Source organism: Plectropomus leopardus, chromosome 23 (assembly GCF_026936395.1).
Source record: "Plectropomus leopardus strain MGB_pleo_1.0 chromosome 23, ASM2693639v1, whole genome shotgun sequence".
Lineage (NCBI taxonomy): Eukaryota > Metazoa > Chordata > Actinopteri > Perciformes > Serranidae > Plectropomus > Plectropomus leopardus.
Genome location: NC_142198.1, coordinates 13,731,113 through 13,748,363, shown reverse-complemented (window position 1 = coordinate 13,748,363; position 17,251 = coordinate 13,731,113). Strand labels below are relative to the sequence as shown.

The following is a 17,251-nucleotide window of genomic DNA, read 5'->3' as shown; positions in this document are numbered from 1 at the left end:
ATGGATAGTTGTGAGCAGTATTTTTCCTTCTCCGATCATTTTATTTGTACTGTAGGATTTTTAGAGTGTCTGGAAAAGGAGGCAGCATGTAGTATTTACATGTGCAAAATGTTTGCTAAAAGTAAACTTTGTGTCACAGAATGTAGATTGTAGATGTAGATTTCTTGGGGAATATTCAAGGGACATACAATTTAGATTGGTTGTAATTTATATTTGTTTTGCTTATTTTCTTAAAAATACAAGTTTTACTGCTGTAGACTCACTAAACTTGGTATCTCCCACCCCTACCTTAAACTCACTGGACCTCTGATGGATGCATGCATGACAGTGGGGAGAAATGAAGGCTTTTCTTCAACTCTGTGATTTTGTTTTAATCATCAAGGTTGGTTTTTAAAATCTACTAATAGCCAAGTTGTGACCCTGCACATTTTTATTTTGCCCAACCCTAAGTTAGGCACCAAGGCAATAAATCATAGTGTAAAGAGTAAGTTAGGCATGTTATGTTAACAGTGCAATGGCTTGGTGACGAGATGGTGAATCACACATACCTTAATTTTTGAGAAAATGCAAAGTGTGCTATTAACTATCAGTTTGATAAAAGCAGAATTTTATTCAATAAGGAAAAAAATGAAAAAAAATAAGGTAATAAATAAAATAAGAGAACACTCTTGGAAAAAAACATTTTATAAACATAATATAGATTTCTTACAGAAACGTACATTATTCTTTACCCATGAGTGTGTGAGTTAAGGCTTTTAATCTGCACTACTGAAAACAACTCAGTGTCTTGAATGCAAAAAGGACATGAAACATGAATCCTTTTTGCCTCTACACATCAAGATCATCATCAGGATCCTCCTGGTCATAGTCATCGTTTGCATCAGGCTCATACAGAATTCGTCCTGAACCAGGGCCTGAGTGGAGCAGAGCGCGTTTCCTAAAAAGAAAAAAAAAAAGAGAGAAAAAAAGATGCAAAAGTTAATAGTAAAAATGAACAAAGATTATGGAACATAATCCCTGAAAAGAAACTGTTGAAAATGTGACAGTTGTAAAAAAGTTCCTCACTTGTCTTTGCTGAAGACAAAGGGCAGTGCAAGTTTCTCTTTGGCCTCGCGCTCTGTATCAGATAGTCGAAGGTTGAAGGTCAAGTTGGCTGTTGGGTCCGTCTATAAAACACAAAAAGTACACTTTTCAGTCCGACATATCTGAGCCTTATCTTTATTCTGTTGATCCACATAAAGGTCTAAAGATATTAAGCGTGTTATATTGCACCTCCTGCTCCTCAGGGTCAGCACTTTTGGGTCCAAGTTGGCTGGGCTTGCTCTGTACTATGACTGTAAGATCATCTTTGATGCTGAAAATCTCCTCCTAAGAGCATAAAAAGACAAGAACAAAATTATCACATATTTTTTTTAACAGTAAAGGAGCACAAAATAATAATCCCAAAGAAAACACTTCTCACATCTTGCACAACTTTGCCCGATTTTGAGCGCTTTGTTATCTTTGCCACTGCCTCGTCTCCCTTCATCCCAGGTGCTACAGTGATGACTGAAGATGCCAAATGGCATATACTTCCCACAGTACCCCTCTGATGCATATCTGCATGGAGAAGACTGATTATAGCTCTCACAGCTCCCCCTAATGAAAACACAGAAAAAGACCTTTAAAAAGTGGGAAAAAAATGCATGGTCTTCACATCTTTTTAAGTAAGTCAGCTAAGAAGTTTATTTCACAGTAGGATCTTCTTTTAATATAATTGATTGCAATCAATTTCTCTTAAAATGTAATTAAAGATAAAAGCTCTCCCATTAAGCCTCGATGTTATACCCTCCTTCATTCAATAAACCAATACAAAAAACTTGTGACATCACACTAACACACATACCGAAGAAGATGATGTATTACCTTTTCTAAGTTGCTGAAGTGTCCTGCAGACAGCAGGAGGACTGAGGTGTCTCAAAATCCACGAAAGAGAGTCAATCACTAAAATAGGTGGTTTTGGGTGTGATGTGTGCTTGACCAGGCTTGTCAGTTCTTCCAAACAGAACTGGTGAACTGTGAAAGCTGGGTGATCAGTCCAGCCAAGGGGGTCTGTATAGGCATCGTGAAAGTGTAGCCTTGAGTGACAAAACAGATGAATAACGGTCAGTTTGTTTATAGGTTAAATAAATATCATAATAAAAAAGGCTGCAGCAAACTATTATGTAATTAACAGGATTAAGACTTCGTTTAATTCCACTTGGAATGAAATGTAAGACCAATTTTACACAAACTAAAATTACAGGAAAAAACAGAACTGACATGTATTACTTATGGTTGGGGATAACTGCCCAAATATTTATTGCAACAGAAAACATGACTTTATGGTGACGCTAATGCAGGACGCATTCTGTAAACTTTATTTTAATTTTTTTTCATTTACCAAAATTAGTATTTTTTAAATTTACCAATGAAATACCAATTAAAATGTAATGTAAAAAAGTTAAAAAAAAATCCCATTCAATGTTTTTTTTTTTTTTTTTCATTTTTAAGACTTTTGAAATATTGATTTAAGATACTGTTATACAGATTAATGGCCTTAATTTTAGATTAGAGGCTCTGCGGAAACCCTGATTATGAAGCGGTCTCTCCTGTTTCTGATCATTTTATTAAACATATTTTTTTTCTCTACAATGTCACAAAGCAATTTTCAATTAACAAACACACATTTTGGGAGAACAAATGCTCACAGTGAAAGAGATGGACCTCGTGAATCTTGCAGTTTGCTTTGTAAATTACTTCACCAATACTGAAGAAGGTAGCTACTAATTTTCTGATGATGGCCTAGTTATTTCGGTAACGATCTTTGTTACCTTTGAATAGGGGATCCTTTTAGTCCATCTTTCAGCTCTTCCTCACTGACGTCAAAACCAAGGACATGGACAGTTTCCTCCCTAAATCCATAACACAAGTCAAGGTAAGTTTTACAATTGCTCCTAGCAAATAATTAGGAACATGAATAAGTAAGATTACATACATAACACAACGGTTACCATTCACATCACTTGAAATACCTGTTCAATGCAGCATTGATGAAGCTCTTCAGGAGGTGTCGACCAGAATAACTCACAGAATCTAATAGTGCAAGTATAAATTACATCACTTTATTGTATGCTATTGCTTTATATAGTTGTGTTATTGTTTGTAATTTAGACTTGATCTCTACAACATTTAAATCATTTACCTTGTATTATGAGGATCCCTCCAGCATCGATACCTTGCAATAATTCAGGCAACATTGTACTTGGTTAATTATATAATTAAACTGAAGATGGTCCAAGTAGCTTCAGCTAGTTAGCATGTCTCTGATTCACCATGAATACCATAATAAAACATCGAAGAGTTCCGTAATTTGATGGCAGAAGGGCAACATTTCTCGAAATTCAGAACAGCGAGCGCCTAGGGTTGCAGAAACTCATATTTTTTTACTTAAAAATAAAGCGTTCATTGCCCAAACCAAGTCCAACATGTTTCGCCAGATAGCATGTTTAGAATGCACAGCTTCAAAAACGTCATATCCCAAAGTTCCCCTTACTGTAATGTGGAGCACATGTGGGAAATGAAGTTCAGCAACATTTACGACTAGCTTGTGACAACTTGAATGACAATGCAAAAAAAACTGCGTTACCCAGAATTCACTACGGGCAACATTGCGCTGGCAGCCACAAGAGGTTTCTGCCGCGCACGGAGAAGACCGTGCGAAATAAAGTCAAAACTCCAGTCGTTTTGTGTGCCTACAGCGAAGAAACGAAAAAAAACTTCATCGGAGAAGTTCACATTACGGATCTACATTTAGTCCGCATCGCGTCAATCTGTGGATAGTTGTACGATTTCGCAATATTTTAACACCGAGGGTTATATAAATGTAGTGACGGAGAAAACAGAGCTTTAAGTGCAGCACGTTAAGCGACAGAGGAATTAGTATTTTGCACAGCTAATAACGTTAGTGTAGGGACAGTTCAGAGGCGGTTTGCTTGTTAGCTAACGGATCCCCAGGGAGGGAATAATACAACTTGGACCCACAGCTGAGTGCTTTGGAGGAAGACACTGGTCGGCTTTCCGCGCCCTTGGTTTGCTAAAGTTCCCCGGCGGTAAGGTGCAGCCACGCCGGGGGAAGGCACAGCGCGACGGCCGCTACTCCCCGGCTAGCTCGCCTGCTGCTTCTGTTTCGTGGATCGGGGCCTTGTCGGTGAGGCGACAATGCTTGACATAATGTCCGAGCACCAAGGTATGTTTACTTGCGAACCATTATGAAACTGTTCCAGTGTGATGTTAAATTTGTTAAAATATGTCTGCGTCTATTTTGCGGACATTAAAGATAGCTAACGTTAATCTAGCGTACGTCTACCGTTAATGTTACGTTTGGTTGCGTATGCTGTATTAATAACACCACTTGCTCTTGACCAACTTTTGTTTTGTCGTCAAAATGTCCTGAAAGTTGATTTAAAGTGAATATATCTCATATTTTGTCGCGATTACTATTGCTAACCTAATGTTAACGTTTGCACAGTTGAGTTAGCTTGCTAGTTAGTTAACGCGCCGATCCATCTAACAGCTAATAGCTAACGTTACCTAACAACTTCACGGAAAATACTCTCTACATTTTCAATTTTAAGTGAATCTGGAGTACCTGTCCGCCACGAAAAACTGTTTTTTGCACCAATTCAAATCAATTAAATATTGCACCGAGCTAACACCAAGCTAACACGGCTAATAAGCCTCCCACTTCCATTTCAAGAAAGCCAGCGTGATTAGCTAGCCGACCGAGAGGCTGGTTGTTAGCATAAGTTAACTGTAATAATAATAATTGTCTGTCAGTAATGTCACGTTAAAATGCAACTCTTTAAATACATATGGCATTAAGGAACTCGCACTACTCGAAACCCCGTTTTCGTTACCGCTGCAAACGCCATAACGTGTTGTTAGCTTCCCCTCTAAATGTCAGCTAACGTTAGCAGGTAGCATCTTTAGACAATACAAAATGACATGTTTAAAGCTCGGCAACGAACAAACGGAGCGTTGTTAGCAGCAGTTTAACAAAATCAACCCTGTGTTTTAGCGCAGATGTTAAATCGATACACTATAATTCATGGCTGATGGCGAAACATCCGGACTTTGTATAAAGTTCAGATGGTGATCAAGTGACACCGGTTGCGGTTGTTGGAAAACCCAGTCAACTAGCGCTAACATCCAATGACTTGCTTGCTTATTTTCCGCCCAAACGGCTATCAGTAAACTCTGTCGGTCAATTTAACGTTACTACACAAACACGGCTCTTAAATAAGCTCAACGTGCTCATCACTAATATCCCAGATTAAGTTATTGAGCCGTGTTAGCAGGCTAATGCTAGCGGTAGTCCACATGCGTCTTCATCATAGCCCTAGGCAACCGAGTGCTTGGTTATTCTGTGTACAAGCTGTTTTCTGTGAAAATGATAAGTAATTTAAGACTGGTTCACTTGTGACTTACTTTGTTTACTTCTTTTCCACTAGATTCACTGTTGTCGTGCAAAACGGAACCTTTGGTAAGTATTTTCTTATGTTACTTTAAATACTATGAGTAGCTTTGTGTTGGTGGTGCTTTTTGTCATATTGGCATCACTTTTTAAAACAAGCCATGTTCTTTCTTTAGCCACCAGAGAGGAAAAAGAGGACTGTTGAGGACTTCAACAAGTTCTGCAGCTTTGTCCTGGCATATGCTGGTTACATCCCCAGTCCAAAAGAGGTGAGCTGCTATGAATGTCACTGTGACTGATGTTAGAAGCTATAGTTAAATTGCTCATGTTGTGAAGAAATACCAAAATTATTTTTTTCATCTCAAACATATGAAATTAGGGTGGAAAAGCATTTTTATGAAGTGTAAAACACATAACCTTAAATGCACAAGCTTCAGTGTGATTGGCAGAGGTCCACAGGTATGGAATTAGATTTATAACACTGTAAAAATGTCATCTGTGCCTGTTTTCAAAAGAGCTTGAGGCAGCAGTTAATACAAAAATATGTTAAAGCTTGAACACCCTAAACAGCTGGAGACTTCTCAACTAGCTACTCAAATCCATTTAAACTGTAGTTATTTTCACTTGCTATATGTCTCTCTATATGGTATCTTACCTATATAACCAATGATTAGGCTGATGGAATAAATAATTTAGGACCTTTTTTTCAATTTTGTTTAGTCTTAAGAGTTTTGTAGGTTGTAAATGTTACTGTATAATACATTATATATATATATATATTTATATATTTCCTTCTTGTCTTGTAGGAAAGTTCATGGTCCCCAACATCATCCAGCTCTGCACACAGCTCAGGGTTGTCAGCAGATGGAGGCGGTGGAGGCAGCAGCTCCACTGGCAACACTTGGGCGGACGGAAGCTCCGACATCCACACCATCCACACATTTGTCCGTAAAGCTCGGGCAAACAAGGGCAAAAACATTCGGCGCATGCACTCTGATAGCACTCTGCTGGACAAGATGCGCCTTAAAGACTCCCTGTACGACAGCCAGGCCAGCACAAAGGCCGAGCGCAAGAAGGACAAAAAACTGAAAAAGCTGTCGCTGGGTTCTGCCATGACGGCGGCAGATAGCGGCAGCAGTGAAGGCGAGAAAAGAGCCCGCATCAAACGCAGCAAAAACTCAAAACAGCCAAAGCCTAAGAAGCTCAAAAGCTCAGCTGCTCAAAGTGAGACAGACTCAGAGGCACGGCATACAGAGGTACGAGCTGCCAGAGAGGAGCTGTCGGAGCATGGGGGCTCCACCCCGAGCATGCAGGGCCTGGGGAAGATGCAGGCGGACGAGTCCATCAGGGAAGCAGAGATGAGCTCCAGTGAGGGGGAGACCTGGATCGCTGATGAAGACATTATGGTGGAGTCAGGTATGATATTTCGACCTTGGAAATAAGATGATCATCGCAAACGTAATTCCAAGCTAACTTGTTTATTGTCCAATTCCTAATATGTACCAGTTGGCAATAGGGATGTCCTGATCAAGATTTTTTTGCCCCCCAACCCGAGTCATTTGATACGGAGTATCGGCTGATTGAGTCCTGATCTAATACTTGTATTTACCTGGATAATACAGCTGCACAATGTGCACTTTGAGTGCTTTATTAAAATCAATCAAGTGTATATGCTTCACAGTTTAATAGCTCTGCAACGCAATACAAGAAAAAATGTTTGCATTCAAACATTCAACATTCAAACATTTTTTTAATTTAATTTTACAAAAATATCAAAGTAAACAAGCTAACAATGTTTTTGTATGGGTCTTAAAACAATTCCACTTAGTACAGCATTTCCTCATCTTCTTTTTAAAAAAAAAATAACAAAAAAAACAGTAAACAAACTAAAATGTGTCTTCGGAGACTGCACTCAAATCCATTTGGTGTAGCATTGTAGTAAAAGCACATAACACCATTAATGAGTAATATAATCACAGTTCCACTTTAAAGAAGTATTATAGTTAAACTTTAATATTCCCAGTCAAAAAAACTCTGTCACAATGTCACAAAATTACAGCATTATAGTAAAACTAGTTCTCCAAAAATGAACAACAAAAAATTCAATTCCACTTAACGTGTTGTAGCAGCTTAAGTTGAATTTTTTAAAAAAAATCTTTTTATTGGAACAGCAGCATTACAATAAAACATGAATATCTGTTGCAAATCGTGCTCTCTGTTTACAACACCTGTGTGATCGGGCGGGGCACGTGCTTAAAATAACCGATCCCAATCAATTAAAAAATGCTTCGATTTGGCCTTGTACCGATGTTTCTAATCCATTAAGGACATCCCTAATTGGCAACTTTTGATCAGCTCTAATGTTCTATATCTCTGTCCTCTTTATCAACACAGGGGACGATTCTTGGGACTTGATCACCTGTTACTGTGGGAAGCCATTCGCGGGACGGCCCATGATCGAGTGCAACCAGTGCGGCATATGGGTGCACTTGTCGTGTGCCAAGATCAAAAAGTCCAACGTTCCCGACATCTTTTACTGCCACAAGTGCAGGGACTTGCGGCGGTCTGGACACAAAAAAGACCTGTAGACGTGAAGAGGACGGGAGGGGCCGAGCACCCACCCTGTTTTTGCTGTCCTCTTGACACTTCGTTTTTTCTTTGATGCCTACAGCCAAAACAGCCTAAAGTATCACCTGGATGGCGACTGTATTGTCAGTTTGTAGGATTTCTTTTGACAATCACAACCATTCTTATTTATCCCTCACGGTTTCTTTTTAAAAAAAAAAAAATTCTTTGGTTACTGTGAAGAACTGGACAGAAGGCAACAGTGACAGGGGAGAATCATTTATTTGTTACTAATTAATTCCTCCATTAATTGGCTTTCTTGTTGTATACTGTGCTGATAGTGTGCACATAAACTTTCACACTTGTATTCACTTAAGGTGCATTTTGACTTGTTAATTATTTCTCGAGGATATCGACAAAGCAGTGGCAATTTCCTTTAGTGTCTCAAGGAGAAGCGTTTTCAGTTTCCTCTGAATTTCAAATCAATGCAAGTTTTGATAAAATTCAAAGTGGGAGAGATTGAAATCAATTTGTTTAGAAGTATTTCATAATGCTAGATGGGCAGCTCATTTTTATTTTCGATTGTATCTTGGCGATTTATTTTTGAGCTTGCGTTTTTGTTTTCAGTGATAATCACTGAACTTTAAAACATAGAGATCTCACTCCTCTAGAAGACAAGATCTTTAACTCCATAGAATCTGTCATTTATTATCGCTACATTTCAAATTGCACACACTATTCTTTCGGCAGTGCACTTTTTTTTGGGATATGATGAGCTACGGCGCCTGTAGCTGTGTACATTCATGATTAAGCGCTTACTGTTTCTTCCTGTCTGGCTTGTTAATCTATTATAGCCATTTACCATGAACAACATTTACATTGAAAGCTGTTGATGTTTTTGTTTCATGTGTGGTTTTAGTTTGTCATGTTTAAAAACTCATCTGATATGAGGGCGTAACCTTGCTGTAAGAGGAATTGGATTGGCAGTGCTTCACAATATCAAAGTGGCTCCGAGGCTCGTTTATGAATGGTTGTAAAATATTTGTTTTTTTCTGTTTTCATGTTTATTTCTTAGCTTTCTGAGAAGCGGGATTAGGGATGCGACCCGCATCAGAGAATGGACATAAGATTGTCTCACATCGAGAACAAAGTTGTAGTGTACAGAAAAATAAGTTGACGCTGCGTAGGTTGCAGCGTTTTGTTTATGTTGTTTGGTTTTACCATGTGCTTTTTCTTTTGTTGGTGGGAGAGTCTTGGTAAGTCTCCGGTAGCAGTTGCACTCTCTCTACGACTTCAATTCTGTGTACATATCCTGTTCTTTGACAACTGTACATATGTGAAAGTGAAGAGAGAAAATACCCAAGCAAAATCTATATTTTCTGCAGTCTGATATTGTTTTCTTTAATTGTAGCTTGACAAATAAAAGTCTTTGGGAACATAATGGTGGTATTTTGAATCATTTTTATTAAATTGACAAAAAAAGAGGACATGAATCAGTTTTGTTACGTTTATTTAAATGTTTGCACACAGCAGTGTTTGTCATGTTTGCATCTTCCACCACTAGAGGGAGCAGGTCAACAGGCATCTCACTTAGTATTGCAGTGAGTTAAATAACGATGAATAAATAGTATGCAATATATCAAACAATGTTCATGCATGAACTGGCATGGAAAATATATATATAAGGAGCTCAATCGGTGGAGTCTTTATTGCCTGTGTTCCTCCCTGTCGATGTCAGGTTCATCCTGTAACACACAACATACAAGTGTTCAGTTTGTCACCTGACAAAAGCAGCGTCTTTCGCAATTATCAAAGATATTGTGAATCTACAAAAGCAATCAAATGTCATGAGGAACCTGTGCAAGTCAAACAAGTTGAAAATTGTGTTTATGCAAAAGATGGAAAAAAAGTGATCCAAGAAATGAAGAAAGAAAAAGACCCAGACATTGAAATCATTTACTGAAACTGTAACATTTAATCACTGATATATAGATTGATAGTGCTCATCAGGCCCTCCTGTGGTATTATCTGGGCCCCTAAAAAGGTCTATTGATTTTTGTTTTTCTGAGCAACAGTTATACACAAAAAAGAAGAAGACTATTTATTTATTTAATAAATTCAGATTATAATTATTAGCTTGCCAGGGTGAAAGAAGGCTTTTCCACATTTACCCCCTGATGTGCAGCCCTAGTGCTCATTAACTTGTACCATTACTTTATATATATATAAACATAAACATTTCTCTCAGTATAGCTCAGAACTTACTAGCTTTAATAACTATTTTTCTTCAAACTCACCTTTCGGTTTCGGAAACTGGACATTTGAAAGCTGCCGATGGAGTCCAGGGGAGCAACCTTCCTCCTGTAGATACGGCAGCAGCACATTGCTTAATTTGTGTGACTGACAACGAATAATTCATTCTTGTCATTCATAATACACATTCACTCTGTACCACACATTCAAAAACAACATTAAACTTAACACTTCTTTTATTTTAAAGAGCGAAAATCCACAAAAGCAGCAACAGCCAAAATCTCTTATAGTTAGGCAGTAATTACTAAATGAAGAAAAAAATAAGCAACTACAGGAAACTTAGAAAATCAAGAGATTTTGAAATGTCTACACATAGGTTGCTATAGATCAAGTACAGAATTTCTGATACTATCACACACATTTTGATTGGCAGTGTGGTGATATACTTGTATTGATCATAATTGTGATATGAAAATTCAATTTTTTATGTCATGTTAATAAAACACATAATATCATGAAAACAATCCAGCATCTCTTAAATCATTTCCATTTCTTTCTTTCTCTAACTCCCTCTCCACCTCTTTTACACTGGTAATTTATTCACTAAAAAAGAGACAACACACACAATAAATCAAGTTAATGATGAATTTGACTGATAGCGTTATTATTATTATTTTCAATAGACATTGTGATAATAATTGTCATCGTGAATTCTTTTGGGCAGCCCTAACTGTGATCATGGCTGATACAAAACTGTTACAGTCTGCTCTGCCTCTCTCCTGCTACTGTGGGTTTTTTTCCATTTACTCTGCCCCCACCTCTCCCCACCCAGCCACTCTACCACATCAGCCTCATCACCTTCACCTGATGCTGCCAGCTACTCTTAATCTCCAGTCAAGCCAGTAGCAACCTCACTCCACTCACTCTTGTCCAGACTGTCTTCGCTTCCATGCCTGACCTTCCAGCACTCACTCTTGGACTGTTTTCCTGGTTTCGACTCACCTCTGACCACCTCTCCTCGTCTCTGCCCTGGTAAACCTAACAGCCTTCTGTCTCCGACCACAAGTCTTTCTTGTGCAGTTCCTGGTTCTCGTCTGCCTGTGGCTGTGCGGTACTCTACTGCTTCAGCTCCGTCGAGAGACGTCACCATTCTTAAGCTTCAGAGCCTCCCACTGAGCGAAACATCTCCTCCATGTGAGTGCTGCTGGGTTTTATTATTTTGGTGGTACATCGATTCCTCATTGATCCTGCTGCCTGTTCCTACTGGATTCGTCTGTTCCGCTGCCTGCCTACCCGACGCCAACTCTGCTTCCTCCTTGACCATGAGCCCTGCCTTCCCCTCTCTGGAGTCCCTATTTTTCCACAAACTCCATGCTACAAGTGTTTCTACAATTTATCTGATACGTACACCTGCCAGTCCGCTGACATTCAAACCATGATCAAAGGTTTCTGTCATTTTCTCCTCACCTCTTTTCATTGGCCTTACGGTTGAACTGGTACTGGCTCTGGCGTTGGAGAGAAAAGTGCTCTGTTGGGGCAAGGAAAGTCTCTGAGTGAGGAGGTCGGCCGTTCACATTCCTGTCCATTTCTCCAGCGTCTCCCACAGAGAGGTCTCCCTGGTCTGAGCGATCAGGCAGGTATGGGAAGAGCTCTTGGTCCAGCCAGTTGACCTCCTAAGGACAATAATCAGATTATAAAAAAAGATTTTTTAATTATTTTTTTTTTACAACTTAAAAAAAAATCGAATATATAATCAATATTATACACACACACACACATATATATAGTTATTATATTATTATTTTATTTTATAATTGGAGAAAAAGAAAATTAATTGGCATTTTTATTCTTTATATTCCATGTCTGACCCCATTTTTCCTTTTTGGATATTAAAATGAAAATCAAATGTGTTGTTTTTTCATTTCTGTTTCTGATAAGAAAACTGACCATAAGGCTCACTGACCATAAAAGACTCACCCTTTTGTTTCTGAATCCGCTTGGCAAAACAGCAGAAGATGTCTCCTCTGGCAACATGTAAAGAGCCAGGAAAGGTAGTACACACCTGGAGCAAAGCATCTGATCAGAGTAGAGAGTCAGAAACAGCAAACACACAAATGATTCAGTGTTTAAAGAGACAACATGCTCACCTCAAATCTTGTGTTCTCTCAGTAGAGTTCGGTTCTCAAAGCTGATGGGTGCAGCGTTGCGTCCTCTGAGCTGCTGACCAGTGTCGAGGGTATTTGTAGCCATGCATGTAGGGTGGGTTTATATTATGGGACTGGCATCAGTGACTGTTTAGACTAAGGAAGCGCATGTATGAGACTGTGACTTCAGACTTACTGATTACATGTGTTTCTTGGCATTGTCATAATTAGTGTCAAACTTCTAAGGCCACTCTAAAGACATTTTTAAGTGCTGACAATATGCCTTTACACATGTACATACATACTGTACATATATGCACCGTCACACCCCTACGCCCTCTTCCATTTTCCTGGCAGCCATTATGAGGGAAGATGGGAGCGAGATAATGCCATTGTTGAGGATGTTGCAGTTTGCTGTTTACAGACTTGCCTCGGGGTGGTAAATTACCCTCAAGCTGGTTTTAGCTGGTTTGCTTTCATCTGCTTCAATCTTTTTTTTTAGTTATATAGACTCATCAGTCAAATGAAAATTTCTTGCAAAAATACAATTCCAGTAGAGGCTATACATTGAATTATTAAATCACTGGACAACCTTATCTGCCCAAATATGTCAAATGTCACCAAATCAGTGACAGCAACAGAAGATCAGAAACTGCTCTGGGCACATCTTCACAGTGTCATGGTTAACCCCTAACATCCCAGATCAAGCTGTTGCACTGGATAGATGGGCCTTGTTGGGAGCCATAAGGACATAAGACTCTGATACAATTCAATAAATGCAATCAACTCATCCTTCAAATCCAAAGATGTAGCAGGATTAAAGACAAATGAAATTTCGTTCTTTGTTTAAAAAATGACTAATCTACCTTCTACCTTAACGAGTCTACAAAATGTCCAAAATAACAATAAATGACATCAAAGGGTATCAGATCCAAAAGGGATATATTCACTACTTATGAAAAATACCATAACATCTCAGAAAACTGAGAAACAATTTGTCATTTATCAGGTTTCCCACACATTTTAATGGACAAATTTTTAAAACTTTTCCATCTTTTTTTCAAGGACCCAAAATATTTTTTTTTCTCTTTTTTTTTTAAACATTCAGATTTTATTCAAACATAATTTCAGATTGCATGCACACATGTACTAGGGGATGCAGCAAGAAAATAAAGAAATGTACATGATGGTTAAGAAAATGTCACAAATCACCAGTTCATCCAGTACTCATATCTGTAGTATTCAATGTGTTTGGGTTTAAAAGAGAAGCACAGAGACAGAGAGATAACAGATTATATCAGAACTCAAGTGTGTGTGTGTGTGTGTGTGTGGTATTCTGGAAAACTTGATCACTCTGCTTCGCCCTATTTCACCGCCGATTGCCACCCAATCCAGACCACACACAACCCTCCCCGCCCCTCCTCGACCCGCCTGCCCGCTGCCTCTGTCTCCAGAAAACAAAACAGAGAGGAGACAGTGTAGCAGGGATGGATGGAGAGATTGGCAGAGGATGAGGTGGGGCGGGGGGGTCCGTTCTTAGTGTATGCACTTTTAGACACGTTTCCACTTTTCCTCTTTTCCCACCCTGTCCTAATTATTTCTATTTTGGGAAACTGAGGCCCACCAAACATAGAGCTAGTGCTGATAGATCAGGCGTGTATAAATAAACCAAAGCAAGGCTGGCAGCATGTCAGCAGGGGCAGAGGCCAGATAGGCTGCACTGATTACCTCCATTATCAGGGACAAGCCTCATTAGGAGCCTCTGGCTGGGTGTGTGAGCGTGTGTGTGTGTGTGTGTGTGAGTTGTATTATTGTAATACAGGACCAAATGTCCTCCCGAATGTAAACTAAGGGGGAATCCTTCAAAATGGGAACATTTTGTTGTCTGTCACTTCTGTAAGGGGGTAGTTTAGCAGTTTAGGGGTAGGATTAGGATTTGATAAGGCAAAGATAAAGAAGATTAAGATTAATTTCAGACAGATAGACATATTTATTTGACAAAATTTAAAACAATGACAGACTGATCACAATGGCAGACTCCATTTCTAAATATTCTCGACAATTAAAATACACAAAAAAGCGTAAAGGCTTATTTCCATTATGGGTGTAAGTACAATTTGTATTAGCACACGTTTACTGAAATTCAGTTTTCAGGTTTTTCATTAAAATTTTGTAAGAAACCTTTGTTAAACAGTATTTGTTTGACCTCAAAAGTGTGCTATGGTATCAGCACATAAACTGAGCATTTTTCACCATAATGATGTTGTAAATACAAAAAATGTGAAGTGATTATGGCCATACTTAAAGCGAAGGTTTGACATTTTGGTGAAAAAATATGTAGCCTGTTCACTTTTGCAACCAGAAAGTGGTTAGCTTAGCGTAGCCTTAAGAGTGGAAATGAGGGGAAACAGCTGGTCCTCCCCAAAGATTTGGCCTAGCAGTAACTCTTAAGCTTATTTATTAACACATATTTTGTTCATCTATTCCATACAAAAACCAAGGTGTACAAATTACAAGTTGTGGTTTAATGGGAATTACATTCCAACTATTTCTCGGCCTGGAGCAGCGGCTGCTTTTTGCTATGCTAAGATAGCTGGCTGCTAGCTGTAACTTCATATTTAGAGCACAAACATGAGAGTTGTTTTGTTTTTGTCATCTAAACTCTGAGCAAAAAAGGCAATATACAAACAATATCAACATCAAACTATTCCTCTAATCCCCTTGACTTGGCTACTGTTGTTTGAGACACAATTTATTTATAAATAATTGTTTTTAAATAAGAAAAAAGTTGCTTATTTTACACATAGATTTAACTTTAACTCACTCAACAGGTTAAATATTTAAATGTATTTCTAGTGTATTAAATATTAATAGATCTCTAATAGATAATTAAGTGCACATAAAGGACATGGTAAATGGAGATAATAATTAGTACGCTACAATAGAGTACTAAAATACACGTTAATGGTCTTTCTTTATCCATGTGCGAACATGTTTAACTGATTTATGACTTAATGTGTTCTCAGAATCTCTCTCTCTCTCTCTCTCTGTGTGTGTGTGTGTGTGTGTGTGTGTGTGTTTGCTGAATCTCCGCCCTGGTTCAGTGCCCTATAAGTACCAGGCATTGCAGCATGTGCCAAATATAGACTCAACTAAGACTGCTCCCTCCACTAATGTGAGCCACCTTAGAATTCATTTATATGTAAAATAAATAAATAAACAAAACATTTCTCAGATTGAACTTGAACCAAAAAGTTAATGTCCATTCAGCCATTTGTTTCTATTTCTCCCCAACGCTGACAGACAGACGCAGAGACTGAAAAAGAGAGTTTATATAAGGTCATTGTCAGTGGTGATAAATTGGGAAATGGACTGCAGGATGACATTTTGACTTGCCGCAGTAGGAGAAGCACAGGTGTAACTAATGGCATTAACGACGTGTGCCAGCATGCTCAAAGTTGTGGAAGTCAAATGCCTAATAACAGCCTACATAAAATGCAGTCATCGTTAATGTTATTTGTTACACCTGTGTTTGACACTGGAAAACACCTAAATAGATTTACCAAGGCATTCATTTAAAAAGTGTACCATGACACAGAGCACTCAATAAACAAACAGGTCTCTCTCCCTTGACCAGCTGCATCATTAACATGCTGCTTTCCCAGTTTTATGTTGATAATTATCATCCAATTAAATAATATAGAGCACTGACAGTTCTCCCATTTTTACTTTTGTCACTAGAAGTACCATACTTGTGTTGCTAACAGGCAACTTCTGCTCTTGTTCCAAGTTAAATGACGAATGTCAGAGTTTTTGTAACGAAGTTGGCTATTTGTCACAAACGTTTTTTTTACTCAAATTCACTTGGATTACCTAATTGATTTTTGGCCACTAGGGGGTATAAGAATCCCAGAGAGACACAGCAGGCTAACATTAATTTCTTAGCAAACAGCTGCATATTTATGTAACTTGAGCATCCAGAAGACAAGCAGCAACCTTACAATTTATTTGGAGTCGTGTTTTTGGCCACATGACAAATGTAAGTTCAATATCCACTCTCCTTTTAGGTCTGTAAGGCTGTTAGCTGCTAGCATAGGTTTCCTAAACTAGCTAACATTAGTTGCTAACTTTTCGCTAAAGATTATTTTAAAAATATATATATATATATATATATATATATATATATATATATATATATATATATATATATATTGAGAGGTGGTCATTTTCTATGGTTTGTTGGTAATTGTTAGGCCAACACTACAAGCTCAGTGTTGATAAAACTAATAGTGCAGCTTATTTATTAATTTCTCTATTGGTTTATTTAAAAAAAGTTAACTGTTAGGCTAATGTTACTAGCTAACGGCCAACTACATTTCACAAACAAAAATGTTGATATAAAAGTAATGATAGTTTAACTTTAATTTTATACTACACTTAATTTAGTTGTATGAGTTTAATTCCATGCACTTAAGATATTTTATATCATTGTTAATTCAGATTTAATGCCGTTTGTAATATAACATTACAAAGGAAACATGACAGATTGTCCGTTAGCTAATTTAGCCGTTTGGCTAACGGTAGTTCAAGTATTATTTATTGGTATATGTTTTTACTTGGTTAACTTGGTATCAGTTGATTTGAAGATGGGTGTAGTCAGTTTGTGATTTAATTAAAGTATAAATATAATATATATATTTATATATAAGATTTATCTTTCTAAAATATTCACCAATAATAGAAATATTTGATAACCGTTTAAGTGTATCATACATTTTATGCATAATGAGTAGAA

At 38.0% G+C, this 17,251-nt stretch overlaps 3 protein-coding genes across 3 annotated transcripts; 1 reads left to right on the top strand and 2 right to left on the bottom strand.

Annotated features, from left to right (window-relative positions):
* Positions 1-584: 584 nt before the first annotated feature.
* elp5 (elongator acetyltransferase complex subunit 5) lies at positions 585-3,707 on the bottom strand. The gene is made up of 8 exons (XM_042512339.2): positions 3,224-3,707; positions 3,054-3,114; positions 2,853-2,933; positions 1,906-2,117; positions 1,463-1,638; positions 1,273-1,368; positions 1,066-1,166; positions 585-937 (listed from the first exon to the last, which is right to left on the bottom strand). Exons 1-8 carry the CDS (start codon positions 3,276-3,278, stop codon positions 829-831), a joined length of 891 nt encoding a protein of 296 aa, XP_042368273.1. The 5' UTR covers positions 3,279-3,707; the 3' UTR covers positions 585-828.
* A 20-nt stretch (positions 3,708-3,727) lies between these two features.
* phf23b (PHD finger protein 23b) lies at positions 3,728-9,500 on the top strand. Its single transcript, XM_042512338.2, has 5 exons — positions 3,728-4,267; positions 5,532-5,563; positions 5,671-5,763; positions 6,301-6,910; positions 7,889-9,500. Exons 1-5 carry the CDS (start codon positions 4,240-4,242, stop codon positions 8,080-8,082), a joined length of 957 nt encoding a protein of 318 aa, XP_042368272.1. The 5' UTR covers positions 3,728-4,239; the 3' UTR covers positions 8,083-9,500.
* Positions 9,501-9,540: 40 nt separating this feature from the next.
* LOC148185663 (uncharacterized) lies at positions 9,541-12,543 on the bottom strand. The gene is made up of 5 exons (XM_088073730.1): positions 12,460-12,543; positions 12,290-12,388; positions 11,780-11,985; positions 10,357-10,420; positions 9,541-9,804 (listed from the first exon to the last, which is right to left on the bottom strand). The coding sequence occupies exons 2-5, from the start codon at positions 12,386-12,388 to the stop codon at positions 9,766-9,768; spliced, it is 408 nt and encodes a 135-aa protein (XP_087929856.1). The 5' UTR covers positions 12,460-12,543; the 3' UTR covers positions 9,541-9,765.
* Positions 12,544-17,251: the final 4,708 nt, after the last annotated feature.

Bases quoted from the DNA above. Each gene is read 5' to 3' on its own strand.
- elp5 (XM_042512339.2), bottom strand. From the start codon at position 3,278: ATGTTGCCTGAATTATTGCAAGGTATCGATGCTGGAGGGATCCTCATA. The intron at 1,639-1,905 runs GTAATACATCAT...TGTTTTCATTAG, and splicing joins ACTTCAGCAACTTAGAAAAG to GGGGAGCTGTGAGAGCTATA. The intron at 938-1,065 runs GTGAGGAACTTT...TTTTCTTTTTAG, and splicing joins TTTGTCTTCAGCAAAGACAA to GAAACGCGCTCTGCTCCACT.
- phf23b (XM_042512338.2), top strand. From the start codon at position 4,240: ATGCTTGACATAATGTCCGAGCACCAAG. The intron at 5,764-6,300 runs GTGAGCTGCTAT...CTTGTCTTGTAG, and splicing joins ACATCCCCAGTCCAAAAGAG to GAAAGTTCATGGTCCCCAAC. The intron at 6,911-7,888 runs GTATGATATTTC...TTATCAACACAG, and splicing joins AGACATTATGGTGGAGTCAG to GGGACGATTCTTGGGACTTG.
- LOC148185663 (XM_088073730.1), bottom strand. From the start codon at position 12,388: ATGCTTTGCTCCAGGTGTGTACTACCTTTCCTGGCTCTTTACATGTTG. The intron at 11,986-12,289 runs GTGAGTCTTTTA...TATTGTCCTTAG, and splicing joins GCGGATTCAGAAACAAAAGG to GAGGTCAACTGGCTGGACCA. The intron at 10,421-11,779 runs GTGAGGAGAAAA...CCGTATCTACAG, and splicing joins CGTAAGGCCAATGAAAAGAG to GAGGAAGGTTGCTCCCCTGG.